The sequence below is a fragment of the Achroia grisella genome, unplaced genomic scaffold, assembly GCF_030625045.1.
Source record: "Achroia grisella isolate CSIRO2021 unplaced genomic scaffold, CSIRO_AGI_Agris_v1 utg918, whole genome shotgun sequence".
In the NCBI taxonomy this organism is placed as follows: Eukaryota; Metazoa; Arthropoda; class Insecta; order Lepidoptera; family Pyralidae; genus Achroia; species Achroia grisella.
Window position 1 is genome coordinate 3184873 of NW_026713067.1, and position 27374 is coordinate 3212246.

General features: G+C 36.6%; 1 protein-coding gene across 1 annotated transcript in view; it reads left to right on the top strand.

Moving 5' to 3' along the window:
* The first annotated feature begins 242 nt into the window (after positions 1-242).
* The window catches only part of LOC131853989 (dynein axonemal heavy chain 1-like), a 73056-nt gene continuing 45924 nt past the window's right edge, over positions 243-27374 (top strand). Inside the window, exons 1-29 of the mRNA XM_059205107.1 lie at positions 243-410; positions 897-1007; positions 1506-1628; positions 2568-2713; positions 3659-3797; positions 4958-5043; positions 5941-6045; positions 6815-6959; positions 7312-7438; positions 7571-7692; positions 8999-9088; positions 9827-9906; positions 10518-10605; positions 11613-11831; positions 12709-12826; positions 13449-13590; positions 14406-14547; positions 15175-15402; positions 15829-15927; positions 16388-16531; positions 17093-17273; positions 18580-18740; positions 19615-19714; positions 20325-20516; positions 22519-22696; positions 23699-23831; positions 24415-24642; positions 25774-25912; positions 27124-27302. Coding sequence (XP_059061090.1) covers positions 243-410; positions 897-1007; positions 1506-1628; positions 2568-2713; positions 3659-3797; positions 4958-5043; positions 5941-6045; positions 6815-6959; positions 7312-7438; positions 7571-7692; positions 8999-9088; positions 9827-9906; positions 10518-10605; positions 11613-11831; positions 12709-12826; positions 13449-13590; positions 14406-14547; positions 15175-15402; positions 15829-15927; positions 16388-16531; positions 17093-17273; positions 18580-18740; positions 19615-19714; positions 20325-20516; positions 22519-22696; positions 23699-23831; positions 24415-24642; positions 25774-25912; positions 27124-27302 — 4113 coding nt within the window. The remainder of the gene's footprint in view (positions 411-896; positions 1008-1505; positions 1629-2567; positions 2714-3658; positions 3798-4957; positions 5044-5940; positions 6046-6814; positions 6960-7311; positions 7439-7570; positions 7693-8998; positions 9089-9826; positions 9907-10517; positions 10606-11612; positions 11832-12708; positions 12827-13448; positions 13591-14405; positions 14548-15174; positions 15403-15828; positions 15928-16387; positions 16532-17092; positions 17274-18579; positions 18741-19614; positions 19715-20324; positions 20517-22518; positions 22697-23698; positions 23832-24414; positions 24643-25773; positions 25913-27123; positions 27303-27374) is intronic.

A 27374-nucleotide genomic window follows, 5' to 3' on the forward strand; every position in this document is an offset into this window, starting at 1 on the left:
ACAAAGGAAGCTGTTAAATTTTTGAATTCTAAATTAATAAATTCAAAATTAGCGATCATAATTACTCACTAACTGGCATAAATTCACTAAACTAATGTAATGTCACTCTGTTTTAATTATATGTCAATTGATATCAAAATATAAACAATTCTTCAAAGTACAATAACTGCTTAGTAATTTAGAAAGATATTATTTCAAATAAATTGGTTTTATTGTAAAGTTTACTTCTAATTGTAACGAATATGTACAGTAAGAGAAAAAAAATAAAACAACAAGACGTGATTTATGATAATATATCAAGAGATGCTGTTCCTAAAAGGGGATATTATTCGGAATTAGTTGCTGATATGACTAAAGAAGACCCATCTAGGGAAATATGCGCAAAAAAACGCATGAAACTAATTTTACAGGTAATGCAAAATGCAACCTTAAGAACTATTTTTACGACTGTTATTCAGTAGCGTTATTAACTTGAGAACGTGATTTCGTTTTGTTTTATTGTATTAAGACGATTGAGTATTAAATATATTTATTACGATTGAGAAAAATCTTTATATGACTAAATTTAAGTAGTTGCCACGGTTTCAGTATAGCCACGTTGTAAAATGTTCTTCACTACTGGCTACAGTGATTACTTACTCAGGGCTTCCATGACAATGACAGCGGATACTAATAGCACAGATAATATAATATTACATACTAATAGGTTTGGCGGTAATTTTGAATTTTTGACAAGTTACATTTTGCCGGTCCAAATCCCAAACTCCAAATTGCAACACGACTTGTCTCGTTTTTATAAAAAAATATATATATATAGTAATATTTATTATATGTTAACAAACAAAATATAAAAAATATAAATGTAGTTATTATTCAAACAAAATATTTGATTATAGGCGAAGACTGACAAATTAGCGCCAACTGTTGTTTCCTTGCCAAAACCACAAAGACCGAAAATTCTCCTGCCTCCCGGTCGTTGGACTACGTATCGGGAAGATGAAAGTATTGTAAGTAGTTTCTACTCAAATTTAATTATACTAAATAAAATCGTAGAGCAGTCATACCTTTACAGTAAATATTATTTTTCTGTAAGAGATTGGTTTGAGGAATAAGGTCGCCTTTTCTTTAGCATATTTATGTAAAGTTTCATTTTGTAAATATTAAATTTTGTATATTTTTATTAAAAAAAATCAATTCAAATATGCATTCTCATTGGTACTGTGACACCTAGGTCATAAAAAAATATTTACATTGGGCACTTGAATCTCAGAATGGGATTAACTAATTATAAATAGAATGTGTTTATTACTAGTATCTAGTATATTTTTAGTAAGGTTCTCTTAAGATTTCGTGTTTGTTTCATTATAATCGATTCACAAACCAAAATATTATATACATTTAAAGGTTAGTAAAAAAAAAATATATATTAATTTAAATAATTGGATTATTTAAATTAATATATTTTTTTTTATTATATTATAATATGCACTTACTTATCATTTCAGCAATTCCCATTTGAGACATTTGTACCTAAACTACAATTTCTGAGTATAGTGTTGCCAAAAGAGTTGCCTCGTCTGGTTAAAATCGAACGTCTCAGGAGAAAATTTCTTGCTGCCAATATAAAGGTAATACTAATAGGGCCTACCCTATAATTCAACATATTGTTGATACCTTGACTCCCAGAGTTGCTTATCCATTTAGATAGAGGGCCATTAGCTACAATTAATTTTGCATTTCTCATAGTTGCATTGACATATTTTGTATTTTTTTTAATCATAAATGGGTTTCTGCTTGATCTTACCACATCTGATGGTAAATAATGGCAAGACCTAGGCTATAGCGCACTTACCCAGAAGAAATCTATACACCATAGACTTGAAGAATCCGGGGTTGTATTTCTCCAGGAACACAAAAGCTGAAAATGTGTTCCACTATTTGGCAGTGCATATTAAAAAGGATGATGTGAATCACACAGTGTGAATATGTGGAATTTCCTGACTTACATGAAGGAAGCCTATGTTGCATCATGACAGACTGTTGACATTCCGATTTAGATGGGAAAAAAAACGGAAATAATAAAAATGGACTACTAACAGAACCACAGTTACTGTCTAAACACATGTATAAATTTGTAAAGTTAACAGTAAATAAAGACTTATTATTATTATTATATTACATGAAGAATATATTTTTAATTTTTTATCTGTATATTGCAATAAGCTCACCAAGAACTTAGCAGATTCGTTGTGGGTATCTTTTGATGTGAGAGAACTGTATCTCCAGTGAAGAAACTGTTTCATTTTATATTACTCTTCTTTTCATTTCAGTGAATAGAATTCTATGCCTGAGGTCTTTTAAGCCTTCTCTAATTCTTTGGCTCACATAGTGCTGTTGCAAGGATATTAGTATACACCCATATACAATCTCTATATGCTCTTGTGATGTCTTACTTCTTCTCGAAGTGTTTTTAGAAAAACAAATATATTTGCTTTTTTCATATGTCTGATTGAATATTAAATTATAGGCACTAGTGCAGTATGAAAATCTAGTCTCTATTGTTTCAGAAAATGCTCCGGGAGTTGGGAATACAACCATTCTGGTTGCTGCCCCCCGCTGTGTTTAAATTTACCAATCAAGAGTATTATGGTTTATATAGTCCATTTCCAAAACTTGATTTGGAGATATTTGACAATACTGATTTCGATTGCCGGTCGGTAACAGTGAAATATATTTGTATGGCAGGCAGTTCATTGTGATGAGTTCACTAGGAATGAATCATGTTGTAGAGTGTGTTTGTTGACCTAATATAATACATTGCTGGTAATAGGGCCACAGGATTTCATAATTAATAAATAAATAGATAGATAATCTGACATCCTCAGTGATCTAGTAGTTAGCACACCACCTTATTTCTGATGGTCGCAGGTTTAATTCTTTACACGGTACAAGCATGTGTATTTATAAGTGTGATTGTATCAGTCGATGAGTTTTATACCTAATAAGTATGTATTAAAAAAAAATGTATCTATGTATTTATATCAGTTGTCTAGTTCCCATAACAAAAGCTTTGCTTAGCCTGGTACTAGATGGCATTGTTAGAATTGTCTTGAGATATTATAAATAAAAAAAATTAGATTGAATTATTAAAAAAAACCGTAATTGTAACATCATTGTAACATCCTTTATCCCATTATTTGGGGCCAGCACAATATGTAATACTCTTCCACTGATCCTTATCGGCCATTATATCCAAATAGTAAAGTAATATTCCAAAAGGAATGGTTATATCTTAACATATTACTTACTACCTTTTATTCATTTTGTCTAATCCTTAGGTAATAACAATTCATTATCAATACCTTATTAGGTGCCTTCGATCGATCCCCCGTCCAATTCAAATGGGGATTGAAATTACGACGACAACGAGGTTCGAACTCCTCGAACGAACGGTGCCAGACTAAAGACTAAAGTCCTATCCGTCAGGTTGGAGTTGACCGTCAACCGCTCCATAAGTCCTTCCGTAGATTTGGAGTGCCATCTGCACTCGCTCTCTATCGTCCAGTGAAGCTGTAAAGGCTCACTGCAGCCAACAGCATTAGAGTAGCCCGAAAGAAAAAGATGTAGGTAAAATTATTATCTTAATGGGTTATTTCAGCATACCAGAGGAATGGCTATCATTGGGTATGATTGAAGGAGAGCACTACCCCTGTCCAGGACTCGCTTTTATACCGAAAGAGGATGGAAAAGCCAAATCTACTGGAGACACTTTGCAGATGCTGAACAATCTATATGAGGTAGCATAGAGCAACCTTAGTATTTAGTAGTTTTAGTTATTCAAATCAAAAATAATTTATTCATGTAGGACATTTTGGCAGGTTATGAATGTAAAGTTTTTTGTATTATTATTTTTCCCCTACCGTCCAGTTCAGTATATAGATTCAATTGAGAAGAACTGGCGAGAAACTAGACAGATGTTTTTTTTAAAAGTCGGTTTATAAGATGTATTAAAGTAGACATTCAAAATCGACTTAGAATAGAACTTTTTTTATTTAATAAATTTTTATTGAAGCACTTTTGAACAATCATTTGTATTTTTTTTAATCTACCGCTCATTCGGAAAAGCTTCTTGGGAGGGGACATCACAAGAAGAATGAGCAAGAAACTTGTGTGTTACTCTTTTAAATAATTTAGTTGTAACTTTACATTTTTAAGATGAATACAAACTACCAACTATATATCATAATAAAAAAGACACAACCAACTGGTTGAGTAACTAAATAAGAGTAAATAAAAATATTTAAAAAATCATATTGTATGAGGAATGTCATGTGATATGATATCGTGAAGTTCATGATGCTGTTCATGTATATAAACCACGATTACCACTCTCTTCTTTTTACTACTACTTTGAAAACTCTAATATTGGCATCATCATCAGCCCACTGCAGTTCACTGCTGAACGTAGGCCTCTCCCAAGGCATACCACTGGGCACGATCTTCAGCCCTTCTCTTCCAGCTACAATCTGCAACCCTATGTATATCGTCGCTCCATCTAGCTGCGGGGCGTCCTACACTGCGTTTGCCAATACTCGGTCTTCACTCTAAAATGCTCTACTCTAGCGACCATCGGTTCTGCGATATATATGACCAGCCCACTATGTCAGTAGAGTGTGTCACTGACATAGCACTACGTAAGAGCTATGTCCGTGACATTAGTTCTCTGGCGAATATTGTAACATTGAAATCATCATCATTATTACATAGTATAAAATAAAGTCGCTGTCGCTGTCTGTCCTTATGTATGCTTAAATCGTTAAAACTACGGAACGGATTTTGAAGCGGTTTTTTTAGTAGATAGAGTGATTCAAGAGGAAGGTTTATATATATAATACATGTACAGCCGTGCGAAGCCGGGGCCAGTTGTTAGTAAATGAATAAATAAATAATATTTCAGTGGACAAATGTATCTGCGTTCAGCTATGACAAACAAACAGAACGATGGGAGGTGATGGCGCTTGATGGCACAAAACGACGATACAAGTAATTCTTTTATATATTCTATACCTCAATTATGCTGTGTTTGTAATTTGTGAATATACAATTTATTTGTCTGTCTAATTACTATATAGATTTATTAATAATATCCCAGGACAATTCACACGCCTGATTGTTTTTATTGGTCTGGGATTTCGGTATATTCTGTATTTAAAAAAGTTACCTAAGCACTATATATCTATGAATTGTCTAGTGTCCATAACACATAATACAACATCATCATCATCAACATCTGCTTCTTCCTTATCCCATTTATTTGGAGTCGTCGTAATATGTTTTTCGCTTCCATTCATCCCTGTTCGCAGTCATTGCGTTATTTACTTCCTTTCTTAACATATCATCTTTCACACAGTCCATCCATCTCTTTTTCGGCCTTCCTCTGCCCTTATAACCATCCACATTCATATGTAACACCTTTCTTAAAATATTATCCTCATTCCTAACATATAATACAATATACACACAAAACACAGGCACTCTGCTTGGGACTAGATGGCGCTGTTGGAATTGTCGAGGGTAATTATTAGTATTATTATAACTAACGGGCTTAATGCTCTTAGCGTTCTCTGCCAGCTATATATGTGCCATATTATGACAGCCTCTGTGGTCTAGTGGTGTAGTACACCGCCTTACTTTCGATGGTCTCGGGTTCGATTCCTAGCACAAACATTTGTATTCATGAGTATGATTGTTTGTATCGGTTTGGGTGTTTTCTATGTTTAATATGTATGTATTTACGTATAAAAGTATCTATGTATTTGTATCAATTGTCTAGTACCCATAACACAAGTTTTAGCTAGCTTAACTTGTGTTTAGATGACGATGTGATATATATATATAGTCCTGATTTTATTATTATTACATTACATATATTGTTTCCAGAATCCCTCGTATTCGTCTAATGTTCAAAGCGGATGATCCAGAAACATTCGCTCAACGTGTCAAGTTCGCTATCGATTTGCGGAGAGAAGTTGAGAATAACTTAAGGTAAGATATTTTTCTTTCCTTATCCAGGAAGCAGTCTCCTTGACTATGCACAGATGTTCCGTAACCGAGGTACACTTTGCAATATAGTTTGTGTGGGTCTGTCTCACCTGGCGCCAAGCAACGTGGCGACTGAAAGAGATTATCAAAATTAAAATTTGTGCTTTGTAAGATATGACATATTTGTAATATTAGTGATATATAGCGAAAACAAGTGAATATGTATTTGATAGTACAGGAATGTGTGCGAATGTACATACACACACAGTCGCACAATTCATGTACTATCAATGATTGTGATCACATGTGTGTGTGTGTGTGTGTATGAGAGAGAGAGAGTATATGATGAATAAGATATGAGGCATGACTTTTTAGTCTTCTGGAATGACAGTGCATAAGTGGTATCCGGATATCACATGATAACGTTATATGCGTAGCGCTGTTCATATATTGACGGCCTCGGTGGATAGCGTTTTAGCATACCGCCTTATTCCGATAGTCGCGGGTTCGATTCCCAGCACGGCACAAACATTTGTATTCATGAGTATGATTGTTTTCTATATATGTATAATGTATGTATTTTCGATAAAAAAATTATGTATTCATCAGTTATCTAGTACCCATAACACAAGCTTTATGTAGCTTATCTTGGGACTAGGCGCTGTTTGAATTGTCCTGAGATTATTATTATTATATATAGGCGAAAGTTATCGTTTACCAGCAGATGGGTCATCAAGTTCTTTGTTCCAATTTCATTCAAAGAAACCTGCAGGTTTCACCTGTACCTTGACTGTCTTCTGCTGGACGGTCTGCCAATCATGCCGCGACATTTTATGCCCGAGGTGTTAGCTATGGTCCGGATACACAAGCAGGCTATTGAGCTTGATGAGACTCATCTACAAATGCTCATACTCGAGGTAAGGGATTTTTTATGCTGCTGGATGAATAATCAAATCAAATCAAATAAAAAATCAATCATTCATATAGGATATTTTATCTGGATTGTTAGTTTTGTGGAGTAATAACCCCATTGCTAGCAATGTACCTGGAAACCATTAATTTACCATGATGGGCTAACTGACAGTACCCATGCTCCTCTTATCATCCACTGGTGCCCCGCCAGCGTAAACCGTTAGCGCAGACGTGTGTACCATTCCATTATCTTCCATAAGACAGTCAAAAGCAATCATTTTAAACTAAATTTTAGATGTAATCACCGTATATATTTCATGTGAATTACAAAAACAAATATTAATGTGTATCATATAGGCAGAGCTATTGTACAAGAAAGTGGAGGGTAAAATGAAGATAATAAACACAATACAGAAGTTTAAGCATCTGTATAACTTCATCGACGTGCCAACCAAGGATTACGTGCCTCCTGTACCGGATTATGGCAAGTTTTGCTTTTGTTTACATCACAAACTCTGTCTCACTCGCATACTGTAAAGCCTGTGTTATATGCTGGCAAATATATATTATATATTATTAAATAAAAAAAATGACCCATATTATTTTTCCATTCCAGGACGTCACCAATGCGTAATGGAGGATTTTCCGGGACGTCTCAAGCATAACCAGTGGTACTCATTATATGTGCTTATGGAGGCAGTCTCCTGTATCCACTTAGTTGTTGAGGAGTGTCTTAAGGTGAGTTTGTAAGAGATACGATGTAAAAAGTGATTTAAATTTGCAACCGTTTGCACTAAAAGATTTGTTAATAGATGGTAATGGAATAATAATAATAAACTAAATAATAAATGGAATGGTGGGCCTGTCTCCACGAACGCTGTTCTTTTATAGTATAGGGATTAAACGGGCTTGGGGCTCACCTGATTTAAGTTATTACCACCGTGCTTTGCCGGCCTTTTAAGTGGGAATAAGCTCTTTTCTTGAAAGTTTCAATATTGTATCGGTTCGGAAATACATTGTACTATTGCTGAAAGGTCTACAATGTGATTGTTCGTGGCAAAAAGTTACTAAAATAACGCACGGTGGATAATGATCAGGATAGTATTTTAGTTTTTGGCGGGGCTCCTGAGGAGGATGATAGGATGAGCATGAGGTCAGGTCTCGCGATCATCCTATCACGATGAAGAATCACGATGGTTTCTAGAGGAAACTGCGAGGAGGTCAATATCCTGGTACATTGCTAGCATTAGGGTTATCAGTCCATATTTCCACAGAATATAATATACATTACTAACAATCCACCTATAGTAATATAATATATTACTATAGGTGGATTGTTAGTAATGTATATTATATTACGATTCCTACTAATAAGTAGGAATCGTTGTGACGTGATCGAGTGTCATCAGTCAGTCATGCTCTCTTAAATATCCATACAAAGTAGTGGCATGGTGGAATGGGACATTGAGGTCCCTAAAATATATTAATAGCTGACTCATCCATTATACTTGTAAATGGATATTGCTTGTGGAAACTGGTCTGCTCTGATAAATATATCTGATTTATAATATAATAATCTTAATAATAATAATAATCTCAGGACAATTTACACAGCGCCATCTAGACCCAAGTTAAGCTATCTAAAGCTTGTGTTATGGGTACTAGATAACTGATACAAATACATATTTTTGTTTTCGTAAATACTTACATACATATTATACATAGAAAACACCCAGACCGATTGTTATATATGAATTAAAACGTCCGACTTATTTTGTAGCTCATTTAATACTCGATGTCAGAATATCAAAAACAAACGATTATCTTTTCTATAGAAGGAAACACAAATACATTTTCTTAAGAGGTTTACATACGCATCACCGATACAAACAGTCATACAAATGTTTGTGACGTGCGAGGAATCGAACCCGCGACCATCGGACGTAAAGCGGTGTGCTAGACCGCTATACCACCGAGGTCGTCGTTATTTTGTTACTTGAAAAGATACTGAATGTTTATTATATTGAATTGTATATGTTTGCAGGTGGAGTCAATGTTGTTTTTCACTACTAACTATGGCAGAAACATTAGTTTAGCTGAATTCGACGCCGCGCAGCAACACTGCACCTCTATGGTATGTATTTTTACTATAACCGTGGCAGATTACCGTCATCAAAAAAATATAATATATTATATTTTTATATTAAATTTAATATCTTTCATGTGTCTGTTAGTCTGTAAGATATTTATAATATAGGCCATCAAAAGCTCGAATTAGAGAAATAAATAAAAATAACCAAAAATATGGAAACATAAAAAAAAGTTTTTATATTATCTTTTGGAGTCCATTTTACATCAATCCATTTCATTTTCTTATGTATGATAAGGAAATGAAACTAATAGAGAAAGTCATAACGCTTCCAGTAGAGGTAGTCAGGTTTCACTGAATATTTGAGACTGAATTTGAGTGGTCGAAATTCTCATTATCAACTGCTATCAGATAAGGTAACATCAAGCGTAAACCTATTAATAATAAAAAAAACTGCTTTGAATATCTATTATGTATATCTTATATATAAAATTCTCGTGTCACAGTTTTCGTTCCCATACTCCTCCGCTTGACCGATTCTCATGAAATTTTGTGAGCGTATTGATTAGGTCTGAGAATCGGCCAACATCTATTTTTTATCCCCCTAAATGTTAGGGGTAGTCCACCCCTAATTTTTTTTTTTATTTTAAGGCAAAACAACGTTTGCCGGGACAGCTAGTATATATATATATATATATAACCGGTCAATATAGATTCACTTTACAAGTAAATGAGTTAAAAATATAAATGTTACTGTTTGTAATTATATATTTTCCTAAACAGATGTTGAAGTACTTGAATATAACTTGGCTGAATAACACCGCACACGCTGTCAGGATGTCGTTCAGAGATGTTGGAAAAGGGTGAATTAAGATTTTATTGATATTTTATATAAAAATATATAAGAGATATATATATATCTCTTATATATTTTTATATAAAATTTTCGTGTCACAATGTTAGTTACCATACTCCTCCGAAACGGCTTGACCGATTGTTATGAAATTTTATATGCAGTAGTTCCGAGAATCGGCTACTATCTATTTTTCATATGTCTAAGTGTCCATACCTAAATATTTAAAAAAAATTCTTTACAATTTCTTTTATTTTAATTTTTTTATTATTCGGCATTTTTTTAAGGATGGTAATTGAATTGTGCATTCGCCTGCGCTAACGGTTTACGCTGGGGTGCACCAGTGGAGGATGGTAAGATGAGCATAAGGTCAGGTCAGTTAGCCCATCGTTTCTATGGGGAACCGCGTGGAGGTCAATCTGACATGGTACATTGCTAGCAACAGTCTACATTACTAACAATCCGTTTCCCCCCATAATTCAGCATTAAAAAATATATACAACCCTAAATGTTCACCCTTCTACCAATGCGATTTTGATTTAAACAAAACAATGTTTGCGGAGTCAACTAGTATATATATATATATACATATATATGTATAATTATTATGCCTTTTGTCAGGTGGTACAACATATATGAGAAGAAATGGGAGTTCTATGGAATCAGCAAGTTGTGTCGATTTATGCAGCTGGTCAGGTTTCGAATGCAGGTTGGTACACCATAATGCTAATATGTCATACATAAGTCTATGTAACTTAGCCTTAGTTAGGAATTTTAAGATAACGATAGTCTAAAATACTACAATTTTTAAACGCAAAATAGATACATAAAGCATTTGTGACATATCGTCGGTTAAATAGAAAAATGGCAGTATTCATAATGTACATTTTTATCTTGCCTTGTAGACAAGCGTTTTATATTTTTAAATTTATTCAAATTATTTTTCCCTTTAAAGTTTTAAAGTTACACAGAAGGGTTATATGTCATTTTAAAAGTATTTAGATAATGATTAAGACGGCGTGGTTAATTTAATTGACTTGTATAAAAGGAGGCAATTCTAGCTTCTTATATTGAATCTATTAATCTATTTAATCAGAAAATTGTCTCTCTCCAACCCATGTTCCCAATTTATCTGGGGTCGGGTCTCCCGGTACATTTGCGCCAGAGACCTCTGTTCTGGGTTGTCTGAGTAGTAAGGTTGTTCTGGTCCATCTGCTTCTTAATATTGTTTCACCAAGTGGCTGGTGGAGTCTACTACCTCTGGTCGTAGGTCAGAAAAACATAATTTTATTTATATAACTAATATAACTTTGATGTACGTAAATAAAATGGATGTAGTGCAGACTTAACGCCTTGGGGGCGTTATCTACTAGTCGACCATGAGTGGTGCAGTCAAAGATTTTTAGCGGTGCACTGATATGAATGAGATATAATATTGATATATAAAAAAATTTATAGTATAATATAAATCTAATATACATATATAAAGTACTCGTGTCGTACTCGACTTTATTATATATGACTCATTGTTTATTACCAAACTCTTCCGAAACGGTAGGTCTGATAATAGATTAACATATATTTTTCATACTTTAATTCCACGCGGATGAAGTCGCGGTTAATAGCTAGTATTATATTATATAATAAGAAATATAATACGAATAATAATTGTATTAATAATAATAATTATAAAACTTTATTATTCTATAATTGCAGTACGCGTTACGATACAGCATCGAGCAGTCGATGGCGATGTTCGTATCCCTGTGCGAGACACCGTGCCTGTGTACGTACTCGTGCGGGGAGGACTACGAGTGGGACCCCACGGACCTCATCAACTCGCCCTTCCGCTCTCCCACGCCCACGCTCTTCTACTTCCACTTGATGATGTCCACTGATGGGCCTTACTACACCACCGATCCGCAGCAATTCGAGGTTAGAATGTTAAATCAGATGATCATTGTTAAATTATGTTAGGTGAGTTAGTGTTTTAATTTCAGTTTTAGTTGTTTATGCATATCAGTTTTGTATTACAATTTTTTACGCTACTGTTCTATTAGCTGGCTACAGTCGAGAAGAATTAAAGTTATATATGATATTATTAATATAGTTAATTGGGGTCTTAACACGACTAAATTTATGGTAATGTAGCTATTTTCCGCTGGTGTATCCGTATGGAATAATAAATAAAATGTCTAAATGACACCGTGACACGTGTACGTACTCGTACGGGGAGGATTACGCGTGGGACCCCACGGACCTCTTCAACTCGCCCTTCCGCTCTCCCACGCCCACGATCTAATCTTCCACCTGATGATGTCCACTGATGGGCCTTACTACACCACCGATCCGCAGCAATTCGAGGTCCATAGTGATATTTCAGATGTATGAGTTTAATTTAATTTTTAGCCGCTTATGCATGTCAATTTTGAGTAACTATTTTTTCTATAGATTTTTCTTATCTTGACATTTTGTATAGCGCCGGCTAGTCTAAATATAAGAAGAGCTTCTGTTATCAGAACCCATATATATTATATACATATACATACGTCAATAGACAATTAATAAATCGTGTCACTGCAGCGCTGATTTTCAATATATAATACGTATGTATTTATGAAAAAAATATATATATATGTATTTGTCTCAGTTGTCTAGTATCTATAACACAAGCTTTAGCTAGCTTAACTTGTGTCTGGATGGCGCTGTGTGAATTGTCCTGAGATTATTATTATTACTCCATAATTCTTTATTAGAGATATGTGCCTAATAATGTAAAACTTGGTTTTGGGATAATTTAGTAAATGTTCAGGTGGTGATCCAACGGCTGTTCCGGGAGATGCTGTACCGGTGCCACTTCATACCGCAGGTGCATCCCATGATCATGACTGGCCTGGTCTTCGATAAAGAATTATTCCTCACATCTATAGGTAATCAACGTTCGGCTAAGGTAAAAGTATATCTCCAAAGCCCTAATTTTCACTCCCCTATGTGTGGTGCGGATGACCTGTATCAGTGAGATCATAGAAATAGAGGTATCATGCACCATTATATTCTTTTTTTAGAGAAAATCTAAATTATTCAGTGCTTTTACTACACGTGAAGTAATAAATAAATAAAATAAAAAAGTCTTTTTATTTCTTATTTATTACAAAGTTATGGTGTTAGTAAATTAGAAATATATATTTATCTCTATTTGTTTATTCATAATTAATTATTGTTTATAATTATTCAGGTTTATTTTTATTTAACTATAGGTATTAATTATTATTAAATTATTTGTTATTAATATGTATATTTATTTAGTCAGCAAGAACCCCACTTTGGGTAAAGGCTTCCTCCAAAGAACACTCCAAAACTCTACCATGAGCATATAATTAGTAAAAATCACGGGATCTTACCACGTTTTATATTTATTTGCTGAGTTCCCGATATTTCGGCAGTGTTTCAACCACCATGATCACGGGTAAACTGAACTTCTACCATGAGTATGTTACATAATTTCCTCAGAATGGCAAAAAGGTAATCCGGTATTTCATTTCAATTTTCAAGGTCTGATGGAGCCCAACGTGGTGGAGTACCGCGAGAGGCTGCTGACGGCGTACCGCAAGGCTATCATACCACTCCAGGCGTATATGCGGCAGTACGAATGCTACAAAGACATATACATGCTGGACGTCGAGGAATACGTTGAGTGAGTGTCTTCTACATATTACAAAGACTGTCTCTCTGTATGTGTGTTATGTTTATTGTCTGCTATAGTGCACGTCTGCGCTAAATGCGCTTTACGCTGGCGATGAGGTTAGGTCAGTTGGCTCGTCGTGACCAATTCGTGTTCGGATAGATGGCGCTGTGTGAATTAATATTATCATTATAAAAGCTGAGATATTATTATTATTAGTATGTTTTGTTTTCTTCGTTTTTTTTGCTGGGTTTTTACGGTTTGCGTACTTACTAGCCAAAACCAAGTAAGTGCAGTGTGTGTGTGTATGTGTTCGTGCGTGCCTGTATGCGCGTGAGCGCGTTTGATTGCGTGTTTTTGTGTAGATATTGTGAACCTTTTAATTTACGTAATAGGTGTTTTGTCATTTACGTCTATTTCCAGGAATTTTCGGACAGTTCTACACGTATTCAAAATGGCAGCCTTTTGAAAGGTGGTGTAGAGTGTTTTGTCTAAATTTAATTGTTTGAGACTATGTTATTATTAAGCTCTTATAGTAATAAACTATAAGAGCTTACGGACGACGCCCAGTAGCGTGTAGCGTTCGTAGTCACCGAAATCTGTTTTAGAGGGGCACGCTGGCGAACGGTTGCTGTATACGATCACACATGTCTTGCTGCCTGACCTACATGCGTACCACTCCACTGGAATTTTTACACGAGCACCTAATAATAATATCTCAGGACAATTCATATAGCGCCATCTATCCGAAACTAATAATATATATATATATATATATATATATATATATATATATATATATATATATATTCGTGTATATTTAATAGAAACTTCCGTCAAGAGAAACACTCTGCGTCTGAGACACGCGAGGAAGTGCAGATGCATTACGACGCGAAGCAGGACCTCATATGGAGACTGCCGCAGTATATCAACATTGGACCGTTTGCACTGAACGTCGATACACTGAAGGTATAACGGGCCACTGTCCCTTAAACAAATACTTGTACACAATAGATGCTACAGACAGTCCTCTATGTCGGGGCTGTTTTGAAGCCGAAGAAACGGCCGCTCACGTATTTCTGGAAGGCGTAGCAGTGGCCACACATCGTACACAATTCCCGGTACGGTGAGGTCGGTCCATGAAGCCTGTGATGACACCAGGCGGCTTCTGCATTAGCGCAGAAACGGCCGCTCACTCATACTCACTAACGGCCGTAATTCTGGAAGGCGTAGCAGTGGCCACACATCATATGTGTGAAAGCCTATTCGCCCGGAAAGAACGAACGTGTAAAGGCAGCTAATGTAGTACAATCCTGAAAACTCACTACCTAGATACTACAGAAACAAACACCTCATCACATCTAACTAATATTATGTACGCGGAAGTTTGCGTGTGTGGATGGATGGATGTTGTTTGTTACTCTTTCACCCAAAAACTATCGAATGGATTTTAATAAAACTTTACCATAATATAGTTATATAGTTTATACATAACACAGGCTATAAATTTCACGCGTTTGAACCCTAGGACACAGCTAATGCAATAGTGGTGATGTGATAACCACCACGCTACATAACCAATACATATGCCCACAGCAAATGTTGGTAACGAAGCGATCAGACATAATAAGAGCGTTGCTCGCGATGTGGGCCGAGGAAGTGAGGCTAGTGGTGGAGGATGTAGTGACAGCGTACAAGGGCATCATGCGTCGCCTCGGCGAGAAACCCAACACGATAGAACACGTGTTCGAGATCAGGGAGTGGATGGAATCTATACCCTTCGCACTGAAGACTCAAGAGGATATCATGAGGAAGGTGCACACGGTACGTACCTCCTGAACGATCCCCCGTATAATTCAAATGGGGATCAAAATTACGACGATGCCCTCTGACTTACGTCGTATCCGTCAGGCGAGAGTTGCCCTTCAGCCGCTCCATAAGTCCTTCCGCAGGTTTGGAGTGCTATCTGCACTCGCCCCCTATCGTCCGGTGAAGCTGTGAAGGCCAGCTGCGGCCAATAGTATTAGAGAACCTCGAATAAAAACGGTACGTATCAAATAAAGATTATTTGAACTAAAGATTTAAATAAAAATGGCAGTCTTAGGTAACCTCATTCTATTAAATATGTTTAAATTTATTTGAATGATTATTGTTCTTATTATATACTATTCTGCTTAGGAAAAATACTAGTCAGTTTAGTTGTGCGCAAGATATCTTTCTTTAATGGTTGCAACGCGTACCAATTTTCAGGATTATGAAGTGTTGGACGTGTTCTTTATGCCGCTGGAGAATGATGACTTCAAGCTTTTGTGGGAGGCGATTGGCTGGCCACTCAATATTACCAAGCAGGTCAGTAGCATATTACTTAATAATAATATCCCTAGATAGTTTACGCAGTCCTAATTAAACAGATCTTGAGTACTAGATAATTGATAGAAATACTTAATGTGTGTTATGGAGGGATCGAACACGCGACCATTGGAAGCTTGTCTTTGCTCCTTGCAAAGACAAGGCTGCGTGACTTAAGATTTGAATTAAAAAACAGAAAGAGAGTGAAATATTAACATTCACTCTCTTTCTGTTTCTCTCTCTCTCTAAAATTATAGTGTAATTAAATTTAATGCAATGAAACATCAACTTATAAAGAAAGATGTCTGTCGACTTACCTGTATTACGACTTACATGATTTCAGTGGAACCCACTAAAAGGACTTTGTACAAAGTTTTAACTGTTGTGATTTTTTGTATGCTAGGAACGTCACTGAGATAACAGCAATGGGCTGTTATGATTATCAGGATGCTGTTTACAGATGGTGGCTACAACAGATTTCCTAGAGGAAGAGCAAGAGAAGTTCTGGAAGCTGCATCAGCAGGACGAGCAGACGCTGTACGACAGGATTGACATGTTCACCTCGCAGTGCATGGCGCTGACGCTGCAAAATGACTTCAGTAAAGTAAGTCTACTTCAGTAAAGTAAGTAGTACTCTCGTCTTCTTTAGTTGTAAACTTTGGACAGAGTCTTGACTTTCATGATAGTAACAGTGGATCTTCTTTATTCTCCTCCTTGGTGTTAGAGCTCCTCGAAATTTGTCTCCATCTGGTACTGAATGGTGCACCCGCCTGCGCTAAGGGTTTACGCTGGCGACGCACCAATGGAGGATGATTGAGGTCAAGTGAGTTAGCCCATATTGGAAATTATCTGGAAATCAGGATGATTTCCAGTGTGAACGGCGTGGAGGTCAACCTGATGTGGTATAATGCTAGCAATGGGGCCATCAGTTCACATTACTTTAACATTAACTCTAAGAAAATTGTAATATTAACAATATGGACAAATAGCCTGAAATATATTCAAGATTCAAGATTTTCTATTTGTAAAACATGCGTGATTACATAAGTAGATGATATACATACAAAGAATTTGTTGTTGTTTTGTTTAATATTATTATTATAATCTGTATTACTAACTATATCTAGTCCCACTAATATCTACATACTGTATCTTCAAATTCCAGGTACACGAAATAGCAAATGACATAAAGAAGGCGTGGAAAGGCATGAAGGATTCCCAGGATTGGGGCAGGATACTCAACCAGCGGCAGAAGTTGTTCGGGCAGCCGGTCGTACCGTTTGCAGACCTCAATAAACTCGTCAAGGAGTTTGAACCGTATCGGAACCTATGGGTTACAGCTTCAGGTGACAAAAATCATCATCGTCATCATCATCAGCCCACTACAGTCCACTGCTGGACATAAACCTCTCCTAAAGCACGCCACTGGGCTCGATCATCGGCCTTTCTCGTCCAATCTTTACCCGCAGCTCTACGTATGTCGTCGCTCCATCTAGCTTCGGGGTGTCCTACGCTGTTTGCCAATTCGCGATCTCTACTCGAGAACTTCAGTTTACTAGAATAAGTATAAGATAACCATACGAACCATAAGAATATGAGATGAATGAGAGATGAAGAAGAGATCAACGACATAGCGTTGCTCCATCTAGTTTAGGGTCGCCCAACGCTATGTTTACCAAATCACGGTATCCATTCTTGAACACAAAATTCAGTATACTGTAATAAGAATAAAAATTATAATGATTTATTGCTACCAATGAAATTACATAAAAAGAAATACATTTGAAGGGTACTTAATTAAAGGCAGCAAAATAACCTGGTTCAGCATATGCCTAATGGATGCTTTTCTGTACGGCGCTGGTTTTGAACCGGACACTTTTCTATCCAATTTGAACATTACTAGTTATTTTTTATGCAGAATAAAAAAAAAATAGCATTCTGCTTTCCTTCTCTATATAGATCTTAAGTGTTTCGCGCACTTAAGATCTAACATACTCGTTCTCCACGCAGTTTGCGTAAAAGTCATGCAGTTTTTGCTTAGTGAAAAGTCCTTGACAATAGAATCTTCATAATATTAAAATGCCCCTCCGATCGATTTGCCGTCTACTCTCCGATCGATCCCCCGTCCAATTTAAACGGGGATCGATATTACGACGGCCTGAGTCGAGGTTCGGACCCCTAGCGTGGCCCTCAGACTAAAGTCGCATCCGTCAGGCGGGAGTTGTCCTTCAGCCGCTCCATAAGTCCTTCCGCGGGATTGGAGTGCCATCTGCACTCGCCCCATAACGTCCGGTGAAGCTGTAAAGGCCAGCTACGTAGACTGAAAAAAAAACCAACTTATAATTTATTAGATTTATAGACTAACTAAAAAAAAATTTATATATTTTCTGTATATTCATACTTTTCTATTTACTCGTGTTTCTTATTATATTTCTTTTGTGTACAAAATGTTCTTATTTTCATTTCTTAACCTCACCCGCGTGAAATTTCTATCCTATATATTATTCTGATATATGAGCTAATATTACTGTAAAGTTTCATCAAAATCCGTGCAGTAGTTTTTGCGTGAAAGAGTAACAAACGTCCATCCATACTCACAAACTTTCGCGTTTATATTTTAATAGGATTTTAACATACATTGTTCTCCAATAGATTTCCTGAAAGCGCGCGAGGTGTGGTTCGACAACCCGCTGATGTATGTAGACGCGGATACCATAGAGCCGCTGGTCAACGAGTATTACAAGACCATAGTGAAGTGTGTGCGCACGTTCGCGGACTTGCCCAAGGTGCAAATGGTGGCCACCGTTATACGGGTATGATGTGATTAAATTATACCGTACTAGTAGTAATAATATATATATATACTAACAGATCCGGCCACGGTTCTTGAATAAAATAACATTGCGACTATAAATTGAGATGTAAGCTATCCTATCTTTCAAGTTGTAAGTGCAAATCAAATTTACAATCAATCGCGGACAAACGTGTCACGTAATTTTTATATATAAAGATTTGACATCGTTCTTTTTTTTATTATTATTCAACAATAGTTTTTGTAGCATTTAAGGTTTATGTATGCCATCTTGGCTAAACATCTTATATATAAAATTCTCGTGTCACAGTTTTCGTTCCCATACTCCTCCGAAACGGCTTGACCGATTCTCATGAAATTTTGTGAGCGTATTGAGTAGGTCTGAGAATCAGCCAACATCTATTTTTCATCCCCCTAAATGTTATGGGTAGTCCACCCCTAAAATTTTTTTTTTATTTTAAAGCAAAACAACGTTTGCCGCGACAGCTAGTATCGTATAAATTTGTTCTGTATGTATAACATCTTTTTATGGAATCACTCACGTTTCACAAAGAATCTTGAATCGCGTCTCTTCTCACAGATGCATTACATTATCGGTTCAGTCGCAAAAAAAAATCTTATATTATCTACTTTTTTACACAAATGGGAACTCACACGTTGTCTATTCTATAATAAACAATACATTAATTGAAAAATGTTTACGTAATCATGGGGGGAGGGGGTAAGAGCTTTGTTTACTTTTGCTGGCAAGGGATGGGGGTGGGGGTAAATCATTGTAATAAATCTGCTTATGTAATACTTCGGCCTCTTTCTGTTTGGTGGGTGCTTCCATATTGTGTAATTAAATTGACCAATAACAGTTGTATGTTTTTCAGGACGATATCGACGAATTTCGACCATTGATACCCGTAATTCAGGCTGTCCGTAATCCCGGCATGAAGGAGAGACATTGGAACGAGTTCATGGAGAGAGCAGGTCTTAATTTTTAGTATCACTAATTATCACATACGTGTATTTGCGTGTGTAAGAACTTTACTAAATCGCTAGACTATCGAGACCTAAGGACCTAAGGCTACCGAGAGGCTGTGTAGAGGCAACTGTTGCTAATTACCATAAATATATATATTTTTTATACTACCACTTCGTTAAATAAGCATGGGTGCATGTCTGATTGTGTAATTAAACGTCTGATCAAAACAATGATGTAACACGCCTTTCTTGAAAAACTCTCGAAACCTCGGCGAGTTTTCTATCCATTAAATGTACCCGTAATTCAGGTAGCTGTCCGTATATCAAACAACTAAATTTATTTTTATTTAGTAAAGTATATATACATCTATATTTTTATTCATGTATGTACATGATATTTGTCTAAAAATGTTTTTAATATGTTGTAGGTAACTAGCTTTCGTGTACCTATTTCGAAAGACAAGTCTAAATATTAGTCTAGTATTAAACTGTATATTTGTGAATAAAAGATTTTTACTGTTATTATTAATTCCTTTTCATTTATACCTATTTAAGTTCGTTTTTTGTGGGTCTTTCCTCTCGACGTACATTTCTTACATATCTTTTTTTCCTCCAGGTATAACGGTGACGATGAACGAGAAGCAGACATTTCAGATGTGCTTGAAGCAGGGTGTGGCTGCCCACGGCCAGCTCATCGCTGAAATCGGCGAGTTGGCGAGCAAGGAGTACGTGATCGAGCAGTCGCTGGATAAGATGTTGGCCGATTGGGCTAATAAAGCTATGGAGATCGCGCCTTATAAGGCAACTGGTTGGTACTCTCTACCTTGATTGATAATTCATATTCCTAACTGTCTCTCCGGTAGTTAATTTAAAACTTTCGTGTTTATAATACTTTATTTAAATTATTAACCGGGTCTTAACACGAATAATTTTATGGCAAATAAAGGTATTTACCTCTCTCGACTGTATATTATCCGCCCTCAAAAGTAACGAACAATTTACGTTCACCAAAGGATAAGCTACCTTACGAAGCTCCAGGTGTCTACAAAATTGACTGTATAACGGCTCTTATATTGGCCAAACAAAACGATCAATATGAACGAGAAGCAGACGGTTAAAAATCGACAACCACACAAATCAGCGATTGCCGATCATCTACTGAACGCTGGAACAAATCACTGGATTGAACTACATGCGCCTAAGGTCCTCTCTACTGATCGCCACTATTACCTACGAATGGTCCGGGAGGCGATTGAAATTAAAAAACATCCCAATTTCAACAGAGAGGATGGCTTAAAATTATCTGCGTGGAATCCTGTCATAAATAAATTCAAGCAAAGTTCAGTAGCATCAATAGTCAATAAGTGTACGGATACCGTGAGTGCTGTGTGTCGCGATCTTTCGTTAAACAATCTAGTGACGGTAGGTGAAGAAAAAACTGCTGTCACCTATCTACATTGACATCGCTGTTACTCCAGTCAGCTCGTGACCATGGCCAGTGCAACCTAGTCGAAACGTCGAGAGAGGTAAATACCTTTATTTGCCATAAAATTATTCGTGTTAAGACCCGATTAATAATTTAAATAATGTCTCTCCGGTGAAGGAAACATCGATATCATAGCAAAAAAATATCCAAGTTACGTAGGCTTGTTTTTATATTTGTTTATTGTACAATATAATAATTGGACACAGCGCCATTTAGTCCTTAGCTTGGGAGAGCAGAGCTTATATTATGGGTACTAGGCAACTGATGTAAATACATAAATACTTTTTTTTGTAAATAAAAGTACATAATTTAAATAATAACCTTGGACGATTCACATAGCGCTTATCTAGTTCGAAGCAAGCAGAACTTATGTGTAGGCTTGTACGTAACACATAAGATAAGTTCTGCTTAGCTTATACAACAACTGATAGAGTATTTAGATGTTTTTTTGTGAATATAAACATAATATACATATAAAAGACCCAGACCAATACAAACAATCATACTCTTGAGTACAAATGTTTTTACCGTACGAGGAATCGAACCTACAACCATTGGAAGTAAAGCGGTGTGGTAAACGACTAGACCACCGCGAACTTTGGGAGCTGTTAGAACATTTATTTAAAGGACATTACTACATTATTACGGAACAGAGACGTGGTCGCTAACTATGGGCCCCATCAACAAGCTCAGAGTCACTCAGAGGGCTATGGAGAGGGCTATGCTCAGAGTTACTCTACGTGATCGAATCAGAAATGAGGAGATCCGCAGAAGAACCAGAGTGACCCACATAGCCCGAAGAATTGCGACTCTGAAGTGGCAATGGGCAGGGCACATAGCTCGTAGGACAGATGGCCGTTCAGGCAGTAAAGTTCTCGAGTGGCGACCACGGACCGGAAGACGCAGCGTGGGAAGGCCTCCAGCAAGGTGGATCGACGATCTGGTCAAGATCGCTGGAAGGCATTGGATGCGAGCAGCGCAGGACCGATCGTCGTGGAGATCTTTGGGGGAGGCCTATGTCCAGCAGTGGACGTCTTCCGGGCTGCGATGCTGATGATGATGATGACTACATTAGTAAATCGCTAGAACATCGAGGCTGTCTTATTTGATAAAATATTAGTTTTTTTATATAACACAGGGGACAAACGAGCATGCGGCTCACCTGATGGTAAGTGATTACCGCCGCCCATGAGCACCCGCAACACCAGGGATATGCAAGTTGTCGGCCTTTTAAAAAGGAATAAGCTATTTCTTGAAGGTTTCAATATCGTATCAATTCGGAAGTACCATTGCTGGAAGGTGATTATGAATATTAACTTTCCAGGCACGTTCATAATGAAGATAGCGGACGAGACTCTGCAGCTGTTGGATGAGCATTTGATGGCGACGCAGCAGCTAGGCTTCAGTCCCTTCAAGGCAGCCTTCGAGCTTCGCATCCAGGAGTGGGACGACAAGCTACGCCTCACGCAGCGTGTCGTCGACGAATGGATAGAGTGCCAGAAGTAATACTTTTCACTCTAGTTTTACACACACAATGGATTCAAATATAGTCAATGAAATATTAGTATGTCAAGTGTTGCGTTTACTATAATTTGAATAGTTAACAATACCTCTAACTATCGCATCTGGTATCAATCGTGAAGGTATTTTCATTATACGGTAACAACACGGAATGAAAACCCTGTCTAGTAAAGAAATTGAAAAAATGGGTATGAAATCAGCAAAGGTAACGCTTAACCAAAAGCTGAGATTTTATTCTTTCCTCTTCTTCGATTAAAGCTTCAGTCGTTCAGTTTAAAATAAATTAAAGAATAACAAGAGGCAACAAATATCACATGTGCGCAATGTCTTAGTTATTTTTTTTTACATAAATTTAATGATGAATTATGAAACGTTAGTTAGTTACATCTTAGTTCGTTTTTTTATGTAAATTCAATGATGATACGGTCTACCTGATGTTATAGTCTGCAAACGTCGCCCATATATACGCAACACAACAGATTTGTTGAATATTTTATTAATTTTATTTGACTTTAATATACATGTAGAAAACTAGTTGAACACGCGACTAGTGTGGAATTTAACTTTATTTTTCTAAAATAAAAGTATATTTCTGAAATAAAGTTAGTCTAAGTTACTCCTTATTTCATCAGCTACCTGCCAATAAAAGTCCTGTCGCAATCGGTCCAGCTATTTCGGAGATTAGCCGGAACAAACAGACAGACAGACAAATAAAAAAGTAAAAAAATGTTATTTTGGTGTATGTACCGTATATTCATATGCATGTAGTAAAAAACAGTTATTTCAATATTACTAACAGACAATCCAATTTTATTTATATGTATAGATTTATAGATATACTGCCATATTTCATCTTTCTGACACCCATTTAAATACATTCAAATATAGAAACTTTATATGTTGGTAACAGAAATAGGTATGAGAGGTAGATACGTTTTTCTATAAGTTCTTTAGTGTGTACATTTATTATTATTTGGTTGCAGGGAGTGGATGTACTTGGAGCCTATTTTCACGTCTGAAGATATTTCCCGTCAACTGCCGTTGGAAGCGAAGAAGTACGGCACCATGGAGAGGATATGGAGGAGAATCATGTCTTCGGCGGCTGCATGCCCTAAAGTGCGAATCTATTATAAGTATATATATAGAGAAAATTGAGGTGTCTGTTTGTAATTTCAAATTAACAGCCTTTCACTATATACACTTGAAATATGTACTTACAAAAACTTAATTATTAATAATATTGTTTGTCTGTCTGTTTGTTCTTGTTAATCTCTGAAACGACTGCACTGATTTTGACGGGACTTTCACTCGCAGATAGCTACTGTAAATTTAATTTAATTTAATAAAAAAAAGATAAACTTCACGCAAACGAAATCGCAATCGGAATGCAATGAAACATTTGTAAAAAACGGCGTTAAGGTGATGCAGACGAAGTGGCGAGGTACACTAGTATTATCATTTATTAAGCATAGCATAATACAAAGTGAACAATATTGAAGAACTTAAAAACTAATATCGCGCTATGACCTGAAAGAGCCTCCACTCAGCTGGTGCCGCAGTTTGTCACTGCAGCGCTGATTTTCAGTGAAGCCACGAGTCGTAAAACATTTCGCTTCACGCGAAATAGTGTTTTTTTTTACTTTTTCATGACGAATCATCAAGGAATAGGTGATGTAGCAGTCCCATTGTTTTTTCGCAGATAATGATAATCTGCCCGGACAGCCGTCTGCTGGACAGCCTGGTGGAAGCTCGCCACCTGCTGGCGGTGGTGGCGCGCGGCCTCAACGAGTACATGGAGCTGAAGCGGCTCCGCTTCCCAAGGTTCTTCTTCCTCAGCGATGACGAGCTGCTGGAGATCCTCTCGCAGTCAAGAAACCCGAGAGCTGTGCAGCCACATCTTAGGAAGTGCTTTGAGAATATTGCCAAGGTACGTCTTCCTTAAGGTAGAATACTGATAATCTAATAATCTCTTTTTCACAAATATGTCAGTATAATTTATCTTAAAATATTCTCAAATTTATGGCTATCGAAATAGGAAAACCATACTATACACCAACATACTATAAAAAATTTAATTACACTTGTTGATAGTTGTGTACATACAGGAATATAAAAATACATATCGTTTTTAATACACGCCATTCTTTCTGACGTACATATGTATAAGCTTAAAATTCTAAACATACTACATTGTTTAGAATTTTAAGATTATACAAAGTATAGAAAAAAAAGATACAAGAAAAAATAAAGAAACAAAACGTTATCCTTAAATATATGTGCCCATGTGAACACATTAGGGGTATGTATTTGTGGGTATATGTGTTTGTGGGTATATGTGTGTGTGTGTATGTGTACTGAATAGCATGATCGAGATTTCTATTATCCTAACAACCAATCTATAAAATATAATCAATCTAGAAAAAATCGCTTTTCAACGATAATTCCGCCTTTTTTGTCTTGTTCATTATTGTAGGTCTATTACAGCTTCTTATTACCGTTATAATAAAACACACACAAAACAAAAAAATATTACTAAGAATTACCAAATTAATATACACATATAGTACAAAAGTAAATATGGGAAAATGTGATTATTATTATTATTTTACTAACTAGCTACTCGCCCCGGCTTCGCATGGGTGTACATATAAACCTTCATCTTGAATCACTCTATCTATTAAAAAAAACCGCTTCAAAATTCGTTGCGTATTTTTAAAGATTTAAGCATACATAGGGACGGACAGACAGCGACAGCGACTTTGTTTTATATTATGTAGTGATGTTCTAAATGTGAACGTTTGTTTGTAAGCAAGTTGTTACTAGAAAACGCAATAACTACTAAACGGATTTTGACGAAAATTTACAATAATATAGCTTATATATTATTGTAAATTTTGATAATATAATAATATATTATGTAAATTGGACATATAATGATTAATAATTGCTATAATTTAAAAATATATTATGTAAATTGGACATATAATGATTAATGTCAAGTAAGTGTGATGCAGATGAAGTTGCGATGGTCAGCTAGTTATAAATAAAATGTGTATAGGTAACGTTCGAGGCGGATCTGAAGATCTCTCAGATGCATTCAAGTGAAGGTGAGATAGTAGAACTCAAGTACAAGTTCTACCCGTCAGCCAATGTGGAGCAATGGCTGCTGTTGCTAGAAGACACTATGAGACATACAAGTTAGTAAAAAGTAGTTAATGTAAGAGAATAATAAGCTTCATTATACAGCTCACAAGGAATGTTACAATGTAAAAAAATATGTTTAAATTTTCAAGTTATTCGTAAGAGTCTAACCGTATGCTAATTAAAGCGTAGAATAGACAACATTTATTTCTTTGTACACTTTATATTAATGGTTATAGACAAAATATTTAACAGCAATTCCTGCATTAAGCTCAAGGCTTGTGATGCAGGAATTACAAATCTTTAATTACAGAACCGTAACTTATAACAGGGTCTAATTCAACAAGGTACAATATAGAATATTTATTGCGACACGACATGAACCACGCGCACACTAAATAAAAAAAGACCAGAACATGTACAAACACAATAAACGACAATTCCAACATAATCTGTATTACATAGCTTATCCTCGCCTTGCTGTGAAATGGGGTTTGAGTAAAGAATCCATCAGCAAAAGTAGCAGTTTCAGTAGTAAAACAACGATTAACAAAAGGCCTTAAACCTTTAAATAATGATAGGGACAATAACGGGCCACTGCCCCTTAAACACTTGTACACAATAGATGCTACAGACAGTCCTCTATGTCGGGGCTGCTTTAAAGCCGAAGAAACGGCTGCTCACTTAATCCTAAGGCCACATAACGCACACAAACGTCCTCGGGACTGTGAGGTCGCGCCGTGAAGTATGTGAAGACACCAGAAGATTTCTGTGCTTCTGAGAGGAGCTTGGCTTACTGAAAGTAGCAAGCCAAGGGTCTCGTCGTCGTGTACAGGCCACTGTCACACTTGTACATAATAGATGGAAGGAAGCGATCGTTCCTTCGGCTTTAAAGCAGCCCCGACATAGAGGACTGTCTGTATCATCTATTAGGTACAAGTGTGGCAGTGGTCTGTACACGACGACGAGAGCCTTGATTTGCTACTTTCAGCAAACTAAGGCTCTCGTAATCCTAGAATGATCCTCGGAACGATGAGGTCTCTCTGTAAAGCGTATGAAGACACCAGGCTTTTGCGCTTTTGGGAGGAGCTTGGCTTGCTACTTTAATAGTCTCGGCTCTACACGCACAACGGCCTAGATGAGAGGATAAATGCGGAGAACAGAGACCAATTTATATTTACATTTACAAGGGATCCATCTCAGCCGTGACTATAGCCACGACTGATTCTCAGTGAACTCCGAAAAATAAGAGTATGTACTGTTGTAGTTCGACTGACATTGGTGGCCGGTCTGGAGGAGCTATGGACACTGCCACGTGAGCAGTGGGTGCTGCGGTGGCCGGGACAGGTGGTCATCGCGGGCTCGCAGACTGCCTGGACTGCAGGGGTAGAGGATGCCATCCAGGAATACCGGATGGATGGTTTCTATGAGGAGATGCTGCACCAGGTACACATCACAACATCATGTATATATAGGGACAGATCTCGTAATTTTCATGCCATAAATCACTAACACGCG